At 27.0% G+C, this 18,365-nt stretch overlaps 1 protein-coding gene across 1 annotated transcript; it reads right to left on the bottom strand.

Annotated features, from left to right (window-relative positions):
* Window positions 1-6,989: 6,989 nt before the first annotated feature.
* Window positions 6,990-15,131, bottom strand: LOC129317329 (zinc finger BED domain-containing protein RICESLEEPER 2-like). Its single transcript, XM_054961673.1, has 5 exons — window positions 15,002-15,131; window positions 14,499-14,872; window positions 14,294-14,377; window positions 12,380-14,032; window positions 6,990-7,067 (listed from the first exon to the last, which is right to left on the bottom strand). Exons 1-5 carry the CDS (start codon window positions 15,129-15,131, stop codon window positions 6,990-6,992), a joined length of 2,319 nt encoding a protein of 772 aa, XP_054817648.1.
* Window positions 15,132-18,365: the final 3,234 nt, after the last annotated feature.

The raw sequence follows: 18,365 nt of genomic DNA, 5'->3' as shown, positions 1-18,365 counted from the left end.
TTTTCGGTGCAATAGTTTTGGTGATGCAGGATATATGATTTTTTTTTTTTATAAAAAGTTTTTTTTTTCCTTTTACCTTTCACAATGAAAGAGTTTTACCTTTTTTTTTATTTTACTTTTTGCTTAAAAGAATTAAAAGGTTATCGTGATTAAAAAATGATGGATGAAATTAACATGTCAATGCTTTTTCCAATTCAATGAATAAAATTTTCAAAGACTTCGTATTATTTTTTTGGTTGAGCAGTCTTATTAGAGTATATTGAGTTTATATTATAATATTATTAAAAAATTTGGTCACATAAATTTAAATTTTTTAAAAAAATATTTCTTGACCATAGTGAGTGAAAAAGAAAACCCCAAAAACTTTACAAATTCACTGCAATTCAACGGTACTACAATAAGATTAAAATGTTGAGTAAAATTACTTGATTGTCCCTCATCCCCTCTCAGTCACACTCTCAACTAAAAACAAACAGTAAAACAATGAATAACATAATATAAGATAATGGACAATAGAGAGTAGAGAAATGAACAAAACAATGAATAAACATAATATGAGATAATGGACAACAGAGAGTAGAGAAATGAACAAATCGTATTAGCATGATGACAACCCTAAAAATGTAAATCTAAAAGTAAGGGATAAATAATAGACAATGAAAAAACAAACAACTCATATTAACATGATGATAACATTTGGAATTAAACCAATTGAAAATAATGCATAAACAACAGATAATAACAAAATGAACACTTTAATATAGGATAATAAACAGTAGTACGTAAGGAAATAAACAATTTCTATTAATAAACTACCTTTCAGTAAGGATATCCTGGTAAATTCCCCTCATCATTTTAATTTCAATTAAGTACCCTTGGATTGCAGTAAATTTTTAGAATTTTTAAGGTTCTATTTTCTATTAATACAGTTAAGGGATCTTTATTGAAAATTTATCTACATTTAAGGCCACTCTCGTAAACCGATATGCATAACAAGTAAGGTCACAGTAATCATCCCAATATACATAAGCCAGTTTCGACTGGGCCTAGCCCAACTTCAAAAATAAAATAAAATAATTATTAAAAAAATATCAAAATAATTGTATAACTCATTTTTAAATTATATATATTAACATATTAAAAATTAATGGTTAAAGTATATTTTTATTCCTTTGATTTTATATGAGATTTTAATTTGTTCTCTTAATTTTATTAAGTATTTTTCTGTCCTTTGCCCTAACACCATTGTTTTAAAATGATTATTTTTTGTGCCAACCATTATTATTTTTTAAAAATTAAAATTAATATATTAATATTTAAAAATTTTATTACTATTTGAAATTCTAATATAAAATTTTTTTGTGATAAAAATAATGGTGTTAGAGTTAAATAATTAAAAAATATTTTATAAAATTAGGAGATCAAAATAAAAATTTGTGTAAAATTAAATAACTAAAGATACACTTTAGCAAAAATTAGTTTAAAATTTCAAGTGAAATTAAAAAAAATTTAAAACATAAAAAAATTGGAGATGATCATAAGATCCATATGTTATATGAAAAATAGTAATCAAAATAATGTAATAAATAGAAATCATTTTTAAATTATATATATATATATATATATATATTAACATTTATAAATTATTTTAACACATTAAAAATTAATTTAAAATTTCAAAAAAATTTAAAAAATTTCGTGATAATCCTAAGATCCATATATTTCATGAAAAATAGTAATAAAATAATTAATATTAACAAAAAATGGAAAAAATTTAAAAATAATTAAACGTAAAACTTTTCTTGTTTTTCTTGATTCTTTTCTATTTCCACACCACCAATTCATGTCTCTGAAGCATTTTGATTCATTTATAATTAGACCCCGAGATTAATCATTTAATATTTGCGTACTTATGAATCTAACATTACTATAACTCCATACTTTGCATTATCACATCAAAATACTTTCCCCCGACACTCTTCCTTTCAGATTGCAAATAATCCAAGAACACCATTTCAAGCTAAGCTGTGGATATCTTGAGGAAGCTAAGCATATTAATTACCCACAGTACAACAAATAAAGTGTGAAAATAGATTGTAAAGATGAAGCTTTCATTAAAAAAATGACAATAAAATTTCTCTGAAATATATAAATGATAATTTAATCTTTTAAAATGTCATAATTTTACTAAAGTCTTTAGAGATTTTTCTATCATTAATGAATTTATATAAATAATTAAATTGTCATTGTTGAAAATAAAATGATAATAAATTTTGTTTAAATAATCACAACTTTTCTTCTCACATTCATAATAATGTAACAATAAATTAGAAATTTAACATGCAAAATTATGATTTGTTATTACATTATTGTGAATATAAGAAAAATTATTATTATTATTTAAATAAAACTTGTTATCATTTTATTTTTAATGAAGATAATTTGTTCATTTATATAGTTTATTAATAATAAAAAAATTTAAAAATTTTAATAAAATTATAACATTTTTAGTTGCTAACTCGGCCCAATTTCTTATTATCCTTCCCTGTAGGGGTATATTTTCTCTGCAATGGGGCTTGAACTTGCTAATGTTTTTACTTTAGTGCCATCAGGGGCCTACTCATATTTAGCTTTTTGACCTCCCTTTCCCAAATTATTGCGTCAGGCCCACCATATCTTTAAAATCTTGATTTCTTGCATCCATTATTTGACTTTCCCCAGCTGTATGTCACAATCTCTGTCCAAAAAAAAAAATTATAAGATTATGATATTTTTGGAGATGTCCAGGATCATGGAGAGATTTTTAAGAGAATCTAAGATATTCAGGAAGAGTTATATTCTAAAATATTTTAAAAGTATTTAGAATAATTTAAAATTATCTAGAAAAATCTAAAAAGATCTAAAATTTTTTAAAAAGTTCTATAAATTTATGAAGGAAGGTGAATATATCTAGAATATTCTAGAATAATCTAAGATGTTTTAAAATATTTCACACATAGCTTGAAGGTTAGTTTCTAGAAATATCTTTATAAATATTTAGATATTTGTTGTAGATATTTTTATGGAACACTCTAGAGAATGAATATAAATCGCAGGATTAGATTAATCTCTACCGTCTATTAAAGAGGTGAGAATTTTTTAGAGAAAGAGAGAGGCCTATAAATACTCTTACAATTCCTCATTTGAAAACAACAAAAAAAAATAATTAAAGTTTTAAACTTTTAAGTTTTTTCATCCAAACTCTCTTTTATGTTTAAGTTTCTTAATTTTTTTTCTTACATTTTAAGGATTCAGCTGATTTAATAAAAATTAAGTGATTGATCACTTTAAACACGGTTCCATAATTGAAGAGTTCTAAGACGGTAACATGTAGCCCCACGATGAGTCATCGAAACTTGACGTTTTCCCAATCCATGCATATTCTACGGTACTGGAACCCCTTTCAATCCCTTCATGTCCGCACTAATTGAATTACTCCGGAAATTCACGTTTGACAAGGTTCCTCGGTCCCTTCAAGAGTCCATTTGCATTCACTTTTGACAAAGATAAAGCACAACAGCCAGTTTGTTAAAAAAAAAAAAAAAGGACGGGCAACAACCAGCTGTATGTAACATGATGCCTTGCTACTCACAAGCCTCTTTTCCCCTTTCCTTATATTATTAAGGAAACTTAACATCTCTGGACTCATAAAACAATATTTTTTATATCAATAATAAAATTTGATCTTACAATAGATTACGTATCAAATTTTATTAACTAAACTAATCATTGTCGGCTGTCTTCAGATTTTTAAAAAAAAAACAGGAAATATCTACTCTCTTCTCTCATGTGATATTTTTTTGACTTTTTATCCTTGATATTTAATATAAGACAAATTTTAAAATTTTGATTATTAATGTTTTACCTCTTGTTAATTTTTTCTTATTTAAATTTCTAGACAAAAATTTATTATAATTATTAATGAAAATAAAATAAAATAAAATAAAAAAGTTATACTCCCTCCGTTAAAAAATGTAAAGCATTTTTAATTGAATCTCACCCCAATATAGTTACTTACTTTCAAACTAACCCTATTTTTTTATATTTATCTCTAATAAATACGATACAATAAATATAAAGTCATTCATCAATAGATGCACTTTTAAGAAAAGTAATGATTATATCTCAAAAGACTAAAAATGCCTTACATTTTTAAATAAAAGGAGTATATTTTTTACACTTGTAAAGATGTAAATACTATTTATATTAAAGACTAGATGGAGTCTAGGGCAAAATTGAAGTGGTTAACTTTTTTTTTCAATTTTATCTGTTATTTATTTATTTAGAGTCTAATTTGTTTACAATAACTTATGGTTTTTATATTTTGGCAAAAAAAAAAAAACTCATGGTTTCTATTGTCTTACTAACTTAGTGTTTTTATTGATAATTGTAACGAATTATTTGTGAGAACTTTAGTTCCTACATAGTAATTTATTATGATACTTATAGTAAAAAAGAGTAAAATTGGGAAGTTATATACTCCCTCCGTTAAAAATAATAAAGCATTTGTAATTGAATTTTACCCCCAATAAAGTAATTACTTATTTTTAAATTAACTTTATCTTTTCATATGTACTCCTGTTAAACACCCTACAATAAATCTAAAGTTATTATCAATAGCAACACTTTTGAAAAAAGGCAATAATTCCACCTCAAAAGGTTAAACATGCTGAACATTTAACTTTTTAAAAAATATTTTTTATTTTTAAATGGAGGGAATATTTGTTTAACAATTGTGAAGATATAGCTCCAATTTTTTTAATAATCACGAAGTTCATTAAATTTGTCTTGAAATTAAGACAGAAAGAAACATACTAAGTATGCTTTTTAAAAAAAGATAAAGTATAAATTTTTCCATCAATTATTTTCTTAGAAACACTAACTAACTTAATAGTAGGTGGTGTGAAATAAATTTTTAATTTTTAAAAATAAAGCATCCAACATTCATAATTAATTTTTACTTGATTGACTTTAGCTTTTCATATGGGGCTCACAAAATTTTAACTAAAAAATGACACATATCATGCCACCTTAGCAAATAACTATTTTTTTAGGGTAAAAATATAAATTTAGCAATAAATTATTTTTTAAAGAGTACTAGACAGCTTTTAATGTCAGATGGTAAAAAAAAATTATCAACTATAAAAGGCAGACCATTCAATATTTTTTCTTTAATTTTGATTAAATGTTATTTATTTTTAAATTTGTGAAACTCATAACGTGTTAATATTTTTAATCTTCTTATTTTTTTTAGTCTTAGCTCAAAAAAAGAGACCCAAAAAATTTTTATTTAAAGATATTTATAAGAATGATATTAAAGAAATAGAAGAAGATAAAGAAAATAAGATTTTATTTAAATCTGTATGACAATTTAAGCAAAGTAATCATTTGAATTGCGATCCGAATGAAATTTTGATTGGGGTTGGTTTCTGCTTTCGGTTTGTCGTTCTTCCCTTAAGCTTTCGTTCGTATATAGGCTTCTTTTTTGTGCACATTCTTTCATGAATGAAGGGCTCCAGTTTTATTCAAAAGGAAAAAAGAAAAAGAAAGTGCAAGGGGTGAAATGTGAAAGTTAAAAAATAAAGAATGGTCATTTTCAAGAGTCCTTTTGCATTTGCTTTTGAGTCATAATTTTGATCGAGTCCGACGAGTCTGTTCGAACTCGATTAAAAAATATTAGAGTCGAGTTTAATTATATAAGTTTTTTTAAAAAAATAGGAATATAATATTTTAATCTGGATCCAAATAAATCTACTTTACCTGAATTACTGGCTCTATACGTGTCATTGATGAAACTAATGCAAAATAATACTCTTTGCCTTCCTATATATAATATAAGAAATTTTCAGTTAGATCTTACATATCAATAAAAGATTATTATTTAATTAAAATCATATAAATTACAATAATTATTTTAATTTTACCCTTAATAAAATCATAATTGGTGTATAATACACAATCAAGGTCTCCTTCATTCTTTACAATGAAGATAAAATTATTTTTAACTTGCAATTATTCCAAAAAAGCAATTATTCCAAAAAATTATCAATTCAACAACAAAATTGCTCATGCCTCCTTTTTTGCATTCACTTTTGATAAAGATAGAGGACAGCGGCTAGCTGTAACAGTGTCCCTTGTTCCCCACAAACCTCTTTTTCCCTTTCCCATCTTTAGGAAACTTAACACCTCTGCACTCACAGAACTATATTTTTATATCAATAACCAAATTTCATCTTACAATATTGGCTGTCTTCAGATTTTGTTTTAATAAACATGGAATATCTACTCTCTTCTCTCATGTGCTAATTATATAAGAAAAAATTTTATTATCCTTGATATTTTTCTGATATTTAATACAATACAAATTTAAAAATTTTGATCATTAATATTTTCCCCTCTTGTTAATTTATTATTGTTTGAATTTCTCAACAACAATTTGTTATACTTATTAATTCAAAATAAAGTAAAATTAAAAAGTGATTTTTTTACAATTTTAAGAATGTAAATACTATTTATATTAAAGACAAGATGGAGTCTAGGGCAAAATTGAAGTAGTTATTTTTTTTTTCAATTTTATCTATTGTTTATTTATTTAGAGTCTAATTATGTTTACAATAACCTATGGTTTTTATATTTTGATGGTTTTTATTGCCTTACTAACTGAGTGTTTTTATTGATAATTGTAACAAATTATTTATGAGAACTTTAGTTCCTAAATAGTAATTTGTTATGATATTGATAGTAAAAAAGAGTAAAATTGGGAAATTATATATATTTTTAACAACTGTAAAGATATAACTCCAATGTTTTAATGATCACAATGTTCATTAAATTTATCTTATAATTAAGAAAAAAAGCAGTATACTAATTACGCTTAATAAAAATTAAGCGTCTAAGATTTTGAATTTATTTTTTAATTTTTTTAAAAAGAATGCAATCTGATTCCGTCATTAATGAAAGTCACTCAAAGAAGTGACTGCGACGAGATTGCTATCTGCGAAGGATTTCAGTCTTGGGGGGTCCAAACCCTGAAACATGTGCAGTATGCATTGCACCCAAAAACAGGACAAGAGGCAGTTGGAACACTTTTTTTTTTTTAAAAAAAAAATTTCAGTTCCAATTTCATTTTATTTTTTAGTTCCATATAATCTAGAAAGTTAACTGAGCACCCTCCTCGGTAAGGGTAGGGGTGAGCAAAATCGAAACCGAAAATCGAATTGAATTTTGTCTATTTGATTTGGTCTATTTGATTTTTCGGTTCGATTCAATTTTTTTATTTTAAATATTTTAATTGATCGGTTCGATTCGGTTAGTAAAATTTAAAATCGAATAGACCGAACCGACTGAATTATATATAATTTATTAATTTATAAAATATATTTAATTTATAAATTATTTTATTTTTATTTTTATTTTTTATTTTAATAAAGAATAAAAAATAATAACATCACTTGAAACCCCATTTCAATCACTCACTCTCATCAGTAGGTATTGTGACTGGATTATGAGGCTATTATTTGATCATCGGTGTTTATTTATGGTTGTTTATTTGATTATCCATGCCTTTATAATATTTGGACTTTATGTCATATGGGTATAATTAGAATGGGCTCATATTAAAGAAATGAATAGAAAAAAAGGCCCAATTTTATAGTGTTGTTTGTTTTAATATTTAAAAAATAGGCCCAAACCGAAAAACCGAATTAACCGACCGAACCGAATTATTAAATTTCGGTTCGGTTCTTGTTCGGTTCGATTGGCTTATTCGGTTCGATTCAGTTTTCATTTTCAGTGTTATTCGATCAATCGGTTCTGCATATTTTGAGACCGAACCGAATCGAACCGACCGATGCTCACCCCTAGGTAAGGGTGGTTTTGGTGCCTGATACGCTGTAAAGTGAGATGACATAAAGTATATCCTTTTAGTTCTCTTATAAATTATATCCATAAATTTTATCAATATTAATATAAAAAATATAAAAACTAAAAGCGATAAAATTTTAAATATATTTTTACATAATAAATTTAAAAAATAATATTATATTATTTTTCTCTCTCATAAAAATAATTTTAAAAATATTTTTTAAAAATTACTTAAAAAGATGCATTGTAATTTATAAATAAAATTAAATAAATTTTTTAAAATATATCTTATAAATGAGACTGAAAGAATTAAAGTTATTTTTTCATTGCAGATTATCCTTCATAAGCATACTTTCAAATAAGAAAGAAAAAATTAGCCTCTTTTCTTTTGAGAAAAAAATAGAAACATTAATTCAACTTAATTTGAGTAACTATAATTACTTTTCTATTATCCTTCAACTTTTAAATAAAATAATAAAATTAGTTACTTTTCTTTTATAGGAAAAAATAAAGGATTACATTAATTACTTTTCTTTTAAATAACACGTCCTTCTGTCCTAATTTTATGGCTTCTAAAACAGGTAACTTTTTGGAGGGGGGTGTCTTGTTTTAAATTATGGTTATCCTTTGAGTAAAATAGCTAATTAATTTCTCAACTGTTAAAATGGTGCAATTTAACCCTAAACCCTAATATTAATTAAAATTAATATTTATTATTAGTTCACTAAAAAATAAAACCTTAAAAATTACAAAAAGACCAATAAAAGTTTTTTGTTAGAAAATATGAGCATTTTTCATTAGCTAATTTTAGTTTAAAATATAAATAACTTAGTACATATAAAATTATTTTCTCATTTTATTCCTTATATTTATTAACCTAAATTCTTGTATAAAGTTAGAAATATATTGATAACTCAGATTAAGAATAAAAATACAATATTACTTCATCCGTTAAAAAATGTAAAGTATTTTTAATCAAATTTTATCCTTTAATAAAGTAGTTATTACTTATTTTTAAATTAATCCTATCTTTTCATATTTACCCTCATTAAACACTCTAAAATAAATATAAAATATAGGGATACTTTAAAAAAATAATGATTACACTTTAAAAAAACTAAAAATACATTGCATTTTTTAATATTTAACTCCTCAAAAAATATCTTATATTTTTGAATAGATGGAGTATATATTTTTGAGAATAAAACTTTATGAATATGCAGATTTTTATTAAAATCTATTTATATTTTAAACTGAATATATTTTTGAACTGAAAAGATTATAAATGTGGAGATAGTTACGTTTACCTTTATATTAAAGACCAGATGGAGTATAGGGCAAAACTGGAGTAGTTATTTTTTTCCCTCCCAATTTTATCTCTTATTTTTTTATTGAGGGTCTAATTATATTTATGATAACTAGTGTTTTTATTGATACTTGCAACAAATTATTTGTGAGTCCCTTTAATTTCTAAATAGTAATTTATTATGATATTGATTGTAAAGAAGAGTAAAATTGGAATGTCATACATTTGTTTAACAAGTTTAAAGATATAACTCCAATTTTTTTAATAATCAGTTGATTAACTTTATTTTATAATTAAGATAGAAAGCAGTATACTTTTAGTTGTATTACCAAAATGTATATAAAATACAAACATAAATATTCTATTTAGCCCAAGTTATAATGTATAAAATACTCTTTTCATTTTAAATTATAAGATATTTTTAAAAAATATTTGGCTCAAAATATAATTTTATTAGGGGTAGTTTAGAAAACTTGTAATAAATATTTATTGAAATGTGTAATTTTATTTTATAAAAACAAATATAATGAAACACTTTCTCTAATGTTGAAAAATTAAGCGAGTACCTCATTTTTCAATTGCAATTGAGCAATCTATCTGGCAAATCTCAGTTACGATTTCATTCGATATGATTGTATGGTGAGAGAGGATTTTTTTTTATCCGTGTTTTTATACGCCCTTTATTTTTTTTTTATAAATCACTTTTAATATTTTCACTAAAATAAAAAAACATTAACATTCATTAACTATGTCTAAAAATTATTAACAAGTTTTAAATTTTACTCATATTAAATATGGATACTTTAAAAATAAAACACCCTAGCATTTAATAATTTTTGCAATATTTAAAAGAAATAAAAGGATAAAGATAGATGCAATAATAATTAAAGTGTCCTATAAATATAATTAAAATAAACACATCTCTTTATCTTATAAATATGATCAATAACAAACTTAACACACACAAATATGTAGGTGTGTGTTTTTACAAATTAGCTAGAAAGCGAAGAACAACAAGCTATCTAGTACTAATAACAATTGGTTTAGATCTTTCAGCACATTTCTCCCTTGAGTAAAATCTTAGATTTTATAGAGGCCAAAGGGCGTGCTTCTTATAATTAAGTTAATTACATACATAAGAGTTAGAAAATTGAATCTGCAATCATTTTTTTTTTTTAAACGAGAACCCATGTCATGTATGATGAGAAGAAAATAGAAAAAAAAGAAAAAAATTAGACAAAAAAAGACATTTCTGTTCCCTAATGCAAAGAACTTTTATTAACAATCAGTGTTGTGCATTTAATTTTTTTTATAAGAAATTTCAGTAATGCATGGAATCATAATCATCCGAGTATAAAATTTTTTATAATTAAATTTAAAAAAATAATATGACTTTTAATTCCAAAATTTTCCCTTAATTATCAATTTATTTTTTAAATTTTGATTTATTACAACTTAATCTTTGTGATAGTTTAAGAAATTATACAGATTGAGTTATACCAAATTAAGAAACTACAATGACCTTGTCGTTCTAAGTTAATAAACCATAAAAATTAAGTTATTTTGAGTTAAAATTTAGGAATTAACTTAATAATTGAGTAAAAGTTTAAGAATTATAAGTTATATTTTCTCTTAAATTCGGGTAAAAATAATCAACACGACTTCAAAATATCCAACACAAACATGTGATTATTGTACAATAATATAAGTGGGGTAAACAGTGTAATATAGATAAGTGGATGTCTCAATTTTATAGAAACATTTTTTTAAAGTTACCTGAAACGTGCAATCATGTCTAGATAAAAGTAAATTCAAGGTGATGTATCAAATTATATATGAATTGACAGGAAAAAAATCACTCGTGAACTCATGATTAACCAACACAACCACACATATCCAAACTTGTCCCATAGATTAAGTGGAAGAAGAAGGGCTCTGTCCAAAGATTGAACATCTGATGAAGGTAATGAGAGGAGGAGGATTACAACGACGAACAGTCGGGCAGGTGTGTTGCCACTAGAGAAGTAAAGAGGGTTAGAAATTTAAATAAATAACTCTTGGGGTCTAGAATTAAGAAATAAAGAGTTTGGTTTATTAAAAAACTTGTATCATAGAACATTTGGCATTAGGAGTGAGCATCGGTTCCAACGGTTCAGTTCGATTCTGATTTAAGTGAACTGAAAGAACCGAAATTCATCAATTTATTCAACCGAACCAAATCGAAAGTTTATAAAAACCGAAGTAAAACCGAACCGAAGTTTAGTGGTTCGGTTCGGCTTTTGTATTTCGGTTACTGGGCCTTATTTACAACACTTTGGGCCTGATTTTGGCAGCATTTTGGGCCTATTTTTCGAAGCATTTTGGACCTTTTTTGGTAGTATTTTGGGCTTATCCAAAAAAAATATTGATTAACAAATAATTTAAAACACTAAATCCTAAAAGGGGGAATTAAGGGATTTTTAAATAGACCTTATGAGGCTGTAAAATCTGGAAATGTCAAAAAATAAAATAATCAAATTCAGTCATTCAGATCTACACCTATAAGTTGAAGAAGCATAGCAAAAGACACATAATTTATAAATTGATAATTTATCTAATATAAATTCTTAACAATCCAAAATAATCCACCAAATAACAACAATAATCCCTTAAAAAATTGCAAATAAGTTCAAGAGTTTTAATATAATCTAAAATAACTAATCCATTAGCTCATCACAAGTTGTCAGCTGTCAATAACACAAAATCTTTGCTCCAACCTACATTATAAAGGAAAATAGTTAAACACCTGGCCAAAATATTACAAAATTAAAAAAATAAACAAGCTTATTACAAAACTAACCACCAAAAAGACTAGAAGAAGACAGCAACAGAACCAACAGTCCACCAGGCACCAGAAGTTAGAAAACTACAAAAAGCAACAATAAAACAAACATCACAACTACATGAACCAATTTCTATGGACAGCAATAATGAAGAGTTACCTTAAAGAGTTCAAACTATATCCATTGCTGATTCTAATCTAATTCTTTAGAAATCTATCAATAAATCAATTTAGGAGTTAAATTAAATCATAAACAAATGAATTTTAAAGGTCACATTGCATATACATAACATTATAAAATTTTTACCTCTTTCAATCATTTCAATTTCATCTAATTTCTCTTCCACAACCACAGGAATGGAGTAACGAAGCCAATCTTCAACACAAATAAGGGCTTGCACAACTTTAGGAGTTAAAGAACTCCTAAATGCATCCAAAACATGTCCTCCAGTGTTAAACGTAGATTCTGAAGCAACTGTGGATATTGGTATTGTCAAAACATCACTTGCCAACCTTAAAAGAATGGGAAATCTAGGACCATTCAATTTCCACCAGCCCAAGATATCAAAGTTAGGTCTATCTATTTCAATTTTCTCATTCAAATATTTATCAACTTCAATCCTATTACTTTTTCCACCAAGGCGGTCACTTAAAGATTTTCTCTTTTCTGATTCAAGCAACTTTCTAACCTTCATAGCAGGGTCATCCTCATTACCAAAATCAAATTGGATTTCATCCACAAGCTGCTCCTTTTCAGATTGCTTAAATGGAGAGACATGTTCTTTGTATTCATGATATAAAGCAATGAAAACATCCTTCACTTGCTTTGCCAAATTTTCACCTTCATCATTAAACATTTTACAAAGAGCAAATTGAACCCATTCCAACTTATATCGAGGATCTAGAACAGCAGCAATATAAATGAGTTGGTTCATCTTTAAAGGATCTCCCCAATACTTGTCATATTTTTCTTTCATTTTAAAAGCCATTGATGATAGCTCAAAATCATCACACTTTGTCCATCCATCCAAAAGGCGATATATCATGTAAATCTCATAAAACAAGCTATTGGATGTAACATAAAAAGCACCAGACACACGCAAGGTCATCTCATAAAAATGACTCAAAAACATCACCATCCTTCTAACATTCCTCCAATCAGCAGCATCAGGCACCCCCTCCCCTTGTTCAAGATCAATGCGAAAGTAAGGGTCTTTGTCCTCAAACCTCTTAAAAGCTGCCTCAAATTTTTGAGCACTCTCCAACATTAAATAAGTGGAGTTCCACCTAGTAAAGACATCTGGAGTTAAAAGGCTCTTACTTTGAATCTTCTCATCCTCACAACTCTCTTTAAACTTTGTCATCCTAAAGGCAGATTGCCTAACAGACTGAATAACCTCCCTAAGTCTCTTCATAGAACTCCCTATTAATCTCAACCCATCAACAACAATCAAATTTACAATGTAAGCAACACATCTTATGTGTAGAAACTGACACTGCATGATAGAAAAGCCCCAATTAGAAATTTTTTCTTTCAAGTACAATAAAGCAACATCATTAGAAGCAGCATTGTCTACTATAATAGTAAACACTCTATCAATTCCCCATTCAAGCAAACACTTCTCAATTTCTATTCCAATATCCCTCCCCTTGTGACTAGATATTGGAACAAAATTCAAAATCCTCTTAGTCAAATTCCAGTCAGCATCAATAAAATGAGCAGTAATATACATGTAATTGATTCTTTGAATAGAAGTCCAAGTGTCAGTTGTTAGACAACCCCTTTGTTTGTTTATAATCAAGTGGTCTTTGAATCTAATTTTTTCATCCATGTAAATTTTAAAACAATCACGAGCCATTGTCCATCTAGAAGGAACCTTAAATCTTGGTTGAGCAGCAACCATAAAGCATTTAAACCCAAACCCATCAATAAATTTGAAAGGAAGTTCATCAGTTATAACCATGTTTGCCAAAGATTTCCTAATTGCTTCTTGATCAAATTTCTAGTTAGCAAGAATAGAAGCATTATCATCTATACCAAAATTTAAGTGGGTTTGTATGCTTTCTTTAGGAGGAGGCCGTTTCTTACACACACCCATATGATTTTTAAGTACAGTAGTCCCATTCCTTTTTGGATCACAGAAAAACTCCCTTTCACAATAATTGCACTTACCTTTGGTTTCTCCATGCTCATTAACATATTTGTGAAAATGCTCCCAAACTTCAAACCTTGGCTGTATGGCCTTCCTTTTTCTTCAACTCACTTTAGTATTAGATGTTGAAGATGGAGTTGGTGTTTGGCTATTTGGAGTGATTGTTTGTCCTTCACCTTCACGGGAGGCAGACATCTGAACCATTCAACAAAACAAAGCTTGAGACACACTTATCAAAAGTTTAAAAATAGAGACATTTTAGAGAAGGAAGAAGAGATCAGCATGAGATGAAGAAAGTTGCTAGCTGGAACCATACCTTGCATCTATGAGTTGCCCTTATCTGAGAAGGGAGATGAAGCCTGAGCTTAGACAAACTGGACTTGAGAAAATGAAAGGAGATGAACGCTGATCTGAGGCAAAGGGAAATTAACGCTGATCTGAGCCGAGATCGAGAGAATGATAGAGTTGAGGGAGACGAAGCCTGAGGCGATCTATGGTTCGTGCTTCGTGGAGTGGGGCTGAAAGAGAAAAAAGACTCAAAGCCAAGACCGAGAGAGATACTCAGATATAGAGTCACGGTCTCACAGATACTCAGATACAAAGCCGAGACCGAGAGAGAGATACTCAGATACAGAGTCTGCAAAGGATCGTGAATCGTGAATGCGAGATAGAGATACTCAGATACAGAGTCTGCAAAGGATCGTGAATCGTGAATGCGAGATAGAGATACTCAGATACAGAGTCACAATCTCGCAGAGATTTCTATTTGTTAGGGTTCGTGAGTCGTGAATCACGACTTTGTGTGGATTATGGAGTGGCCGAGTGGGAGATAGAAGCTGAACCTAAGTGACTCTGATGTCTGATCTGAGTCTCCAGACTCTGGGAGCAATCGAGCGAGAGCCGAGAGCGAGAAGTGATGACTGACGAGGACTGGGCTGAGACTGATCATGGGCCGAGACTGAATCTGAGTCTTTGTGTGGATTTAGTAATTTTATAATGTCTGATCACTGTAGCTTTTGCTAAAAAAAATAATGGCACTGTGGGTCCGTGGCAGAGACTGATAATGGACTGGGCTGTCAACTAGGCTACATTTTTTCCCTACCCTCTTTCAATAAATATATGATATTAGTATTTTAAAAGATATAATCTTTAATAATATAAATCAATTATAATATTTATACATGTATCTAATTAATTTCGGTTACTTCGGTTTATTCAGTTTCACAATCTTCAAACCAAACCGAACCATTCAAACCATAATATTTTTTTTAAAAAAACTGAACCGACCTTTTAAACCGAATAAACCGAACCGAACAGATCAAACGCAATTTGGTTCAATTCGGTTTCGGTTCGGTTTTGCTCACCCCTATTTGGCATAACATAGATAATAAATAAATAGGAATCAATATCATTCCAATTGCCATTACAAAAGTGATTAGTATTTTTGTTATTAAAAGATATTTTTGATTAGTAATTATTCCAAAAAGACCTATCAATTTTTCAAGAAAATCGCTCATGCTTGGCAACGCAAGAGAAGCCATTGATAAAATATTGAAAACCGTGAATATTTTTAGCATTGGATTAGCCATTCTGCCCATTTGGTGAGATAATTTAGACATATTCTATCATAACTCATTGAAAAAAAAATCAAAGCACCAATAAATTCATGAGAAATTATTTGTAAAATGGGTTGTTCAATTGTTTGCTTAGTTTGTTTTGCTACGGATTAAAGCACTTTTTTTACCCCTCAATTATGTAACTAGAAATGTTCAGTATTTTAAATTTGTAAGTAGTGCAATTTTTTCCTTCACTAAAAAGCGTTAACTTAGGTCATTAGTTAATTACAAAATTTACAAAAAAATATAAAAATTATAAAAAAAGACCCATGAATTTGTAAATAAAAATTTTATAAAAAATTAATATTAATTAAGTCTCTAAAATAATGGTGGATCAAAATTATATTTTAAAATTTTACATGAGCAAGAAATAACATTTATATTCTATAATTTATATGTAATTTATGAGATTTAATTGATACTAATTTTTATATATATTTGTGTGTAATTTTATGAATCAATTTTTATAATTTCTAAGTGAACTAATAGTAAAAATTTCACTATTTTCAAACGATTAAAAAAAATTGCACCACAATAATTAAGAGGTATAAATATTCCTTTTGTTAAAAAATGTAAGATATTTTTAATCAAATCTCACCCTTCTTAATAAAATAATTATTTACTTTTAAACTAATTCTATCTTTCTATATTTACCCTTATTAAATACTCTATAATAAATATAAAGTCATTCATCAATATGTATACTTTTAAAAAAATACAATGATTATATTTTAAAATATTTAAAATATTTATATTTTTAAATATTTAATTCTTAAAAAATATTTTATATTTTTAAACAGAGTAGTTTCTTTCAGCACTTTTTTTAATCTTATTTTCTATTTTTGTTGGGTGATATCCTTTCGAATTCAAAACCCCCATTTAAAGGGTCCGTTTAGATTTCAGTTGGGTATAATAGATTATGAAAATAATTGACTAAGTGGTAAATTTTAATCATAATTGATTATGTTATAACGCAATCTATTTGGATACTATTTTTCTAAAATTGATTTTAATAGAATTAAAGATATTTGGATAATTTAATCAAAATTAATTTTTACCTATATAAATTACTATATAATTTAATTTTTAAATATCAAATATTAATTTTTTAAATATACAAAGTTTAAATTTTATTAAGGAAAAAGAAGAGAGTTTAATTTTATTTTTATTAAATTATGTGTTTTCTTTGTAATTTTTTCCTGGGCCTGTTTTTGTAATTTTCCCCAACATTTTTTACAAACGTTTATCAAAAAGCTGATCGAAGTAGTTTACGGGAAAACGCGCGTATGGGGGTCAAAATCAATTTTCACCTTTTCTGACCGTTTGGCTAATTGACTGAAGAAATCGATTTTGGAGGGAATTTTTTCCCCTATCCAAACACACACAAACTTATTTGCATAAGATTATTATATATTTTATTTTATTTTAATGAATTGAATCCTTTTTTAAGGGGGGGGGTGGGGAAAAAAAGTAACGAAGGCTCCTTTTGCATTAACTTTCGAATTCAAAGAAAGCATGTTAGAAGGGACAAGGTCTAGCCCTGAGCCTGTAGCGTCGTGTCCTGTCCCATAAAGCATCTGCTGTCCGTCCTTTCGGTCCTGGGTCCTGACTTTTGCCTTTTTAAAAAGATCAAGTGCGAATTTCGCCATTAATTATTTTTTCAGAAATATTAAATAACTTATAATATAAGATGTTGTGAAATACACTTTTTAACTTTTACAAAATAAAGCATGCAGCACCTTAATGAGAGGTGTTGCAAAAGATGTTGTGAATTTTTACTCTAGGGACTTTAACTTTTTATGTGAGGCTGATAAAATTTTAACCAAAAAACATGACACAGCACTCAGCAAATAACGACTATTTTAATTTTCTTTATAAATCATTTTTATAAATTTTATTAATACTAATATAAAAAAAGCAAGAAATAAAAGTATGTAAAAGTTTAAATATACTTGTATATAACAAATTTAGAAAGTGATCTTATGTCACTTTTTATCTCTCATGAAAGATAATTCTAAAAATATCTTTTTAATATTACCAAAAAAATTATACTATAACTTATAAATAAAATCAAATGTGCCTTATAAATGAAATTTAAGGGAGTATTTTTTTAAGCTAAAGATATAAATTTAATCATAAATTATTTTTTAAAAGATCACTAAGTATCCTTTACCATTTGTTGGTGTAAAGAAAGTTATCAAGTATAAAAAAACAAATCATCTAATACTTTCCCATCAATTTTAATCAAAGGTCATTTATTTTCAGGTTTACAAAACTCACAATGCATCAACTTATTCAATATTTTTAGAAAAAATTAATCTTTTAATCGTTCAACTTTTAACTCACTTGTAACTCAGTCCCTCAACTATAACTCGCTGCGACTCAGCTTCTCAACTATAATTCGCTGCGACTCAGTTCCTCAACTTTTGATTCACTTATAATTTGGTCTTTATTTTTTATTCTTTTAAAAAAAATTCTTATCAAATAAGAGGGATAAAAAATGCTCATATATTATTCTAAAATACCCTCTTCTTACTCATTGATGTGAGATATAAGCTAATATGAAA

This window comes from Prosopis cineraria, unplaced genomic scaffold, assembly GCF_029017545.1.
Source record: "Prosopis cineraria cultivar Desert tree isolate PC_DT_omini unplaced genomic scaffold, ASM2901754v1 PC8, whole genome shotgun sequence".
Lineage (NCBI taxonomy): Eukaryota > Viridiplantae > Streptophyta > Magnoliopsida > Fabales > Fabaceae > Prosopis > Prosopis cineraria.
Note: the sequence above shows the minus strand (reverse complement) of the source record. Positions and strands in the feature narration are given on the sequence as shown.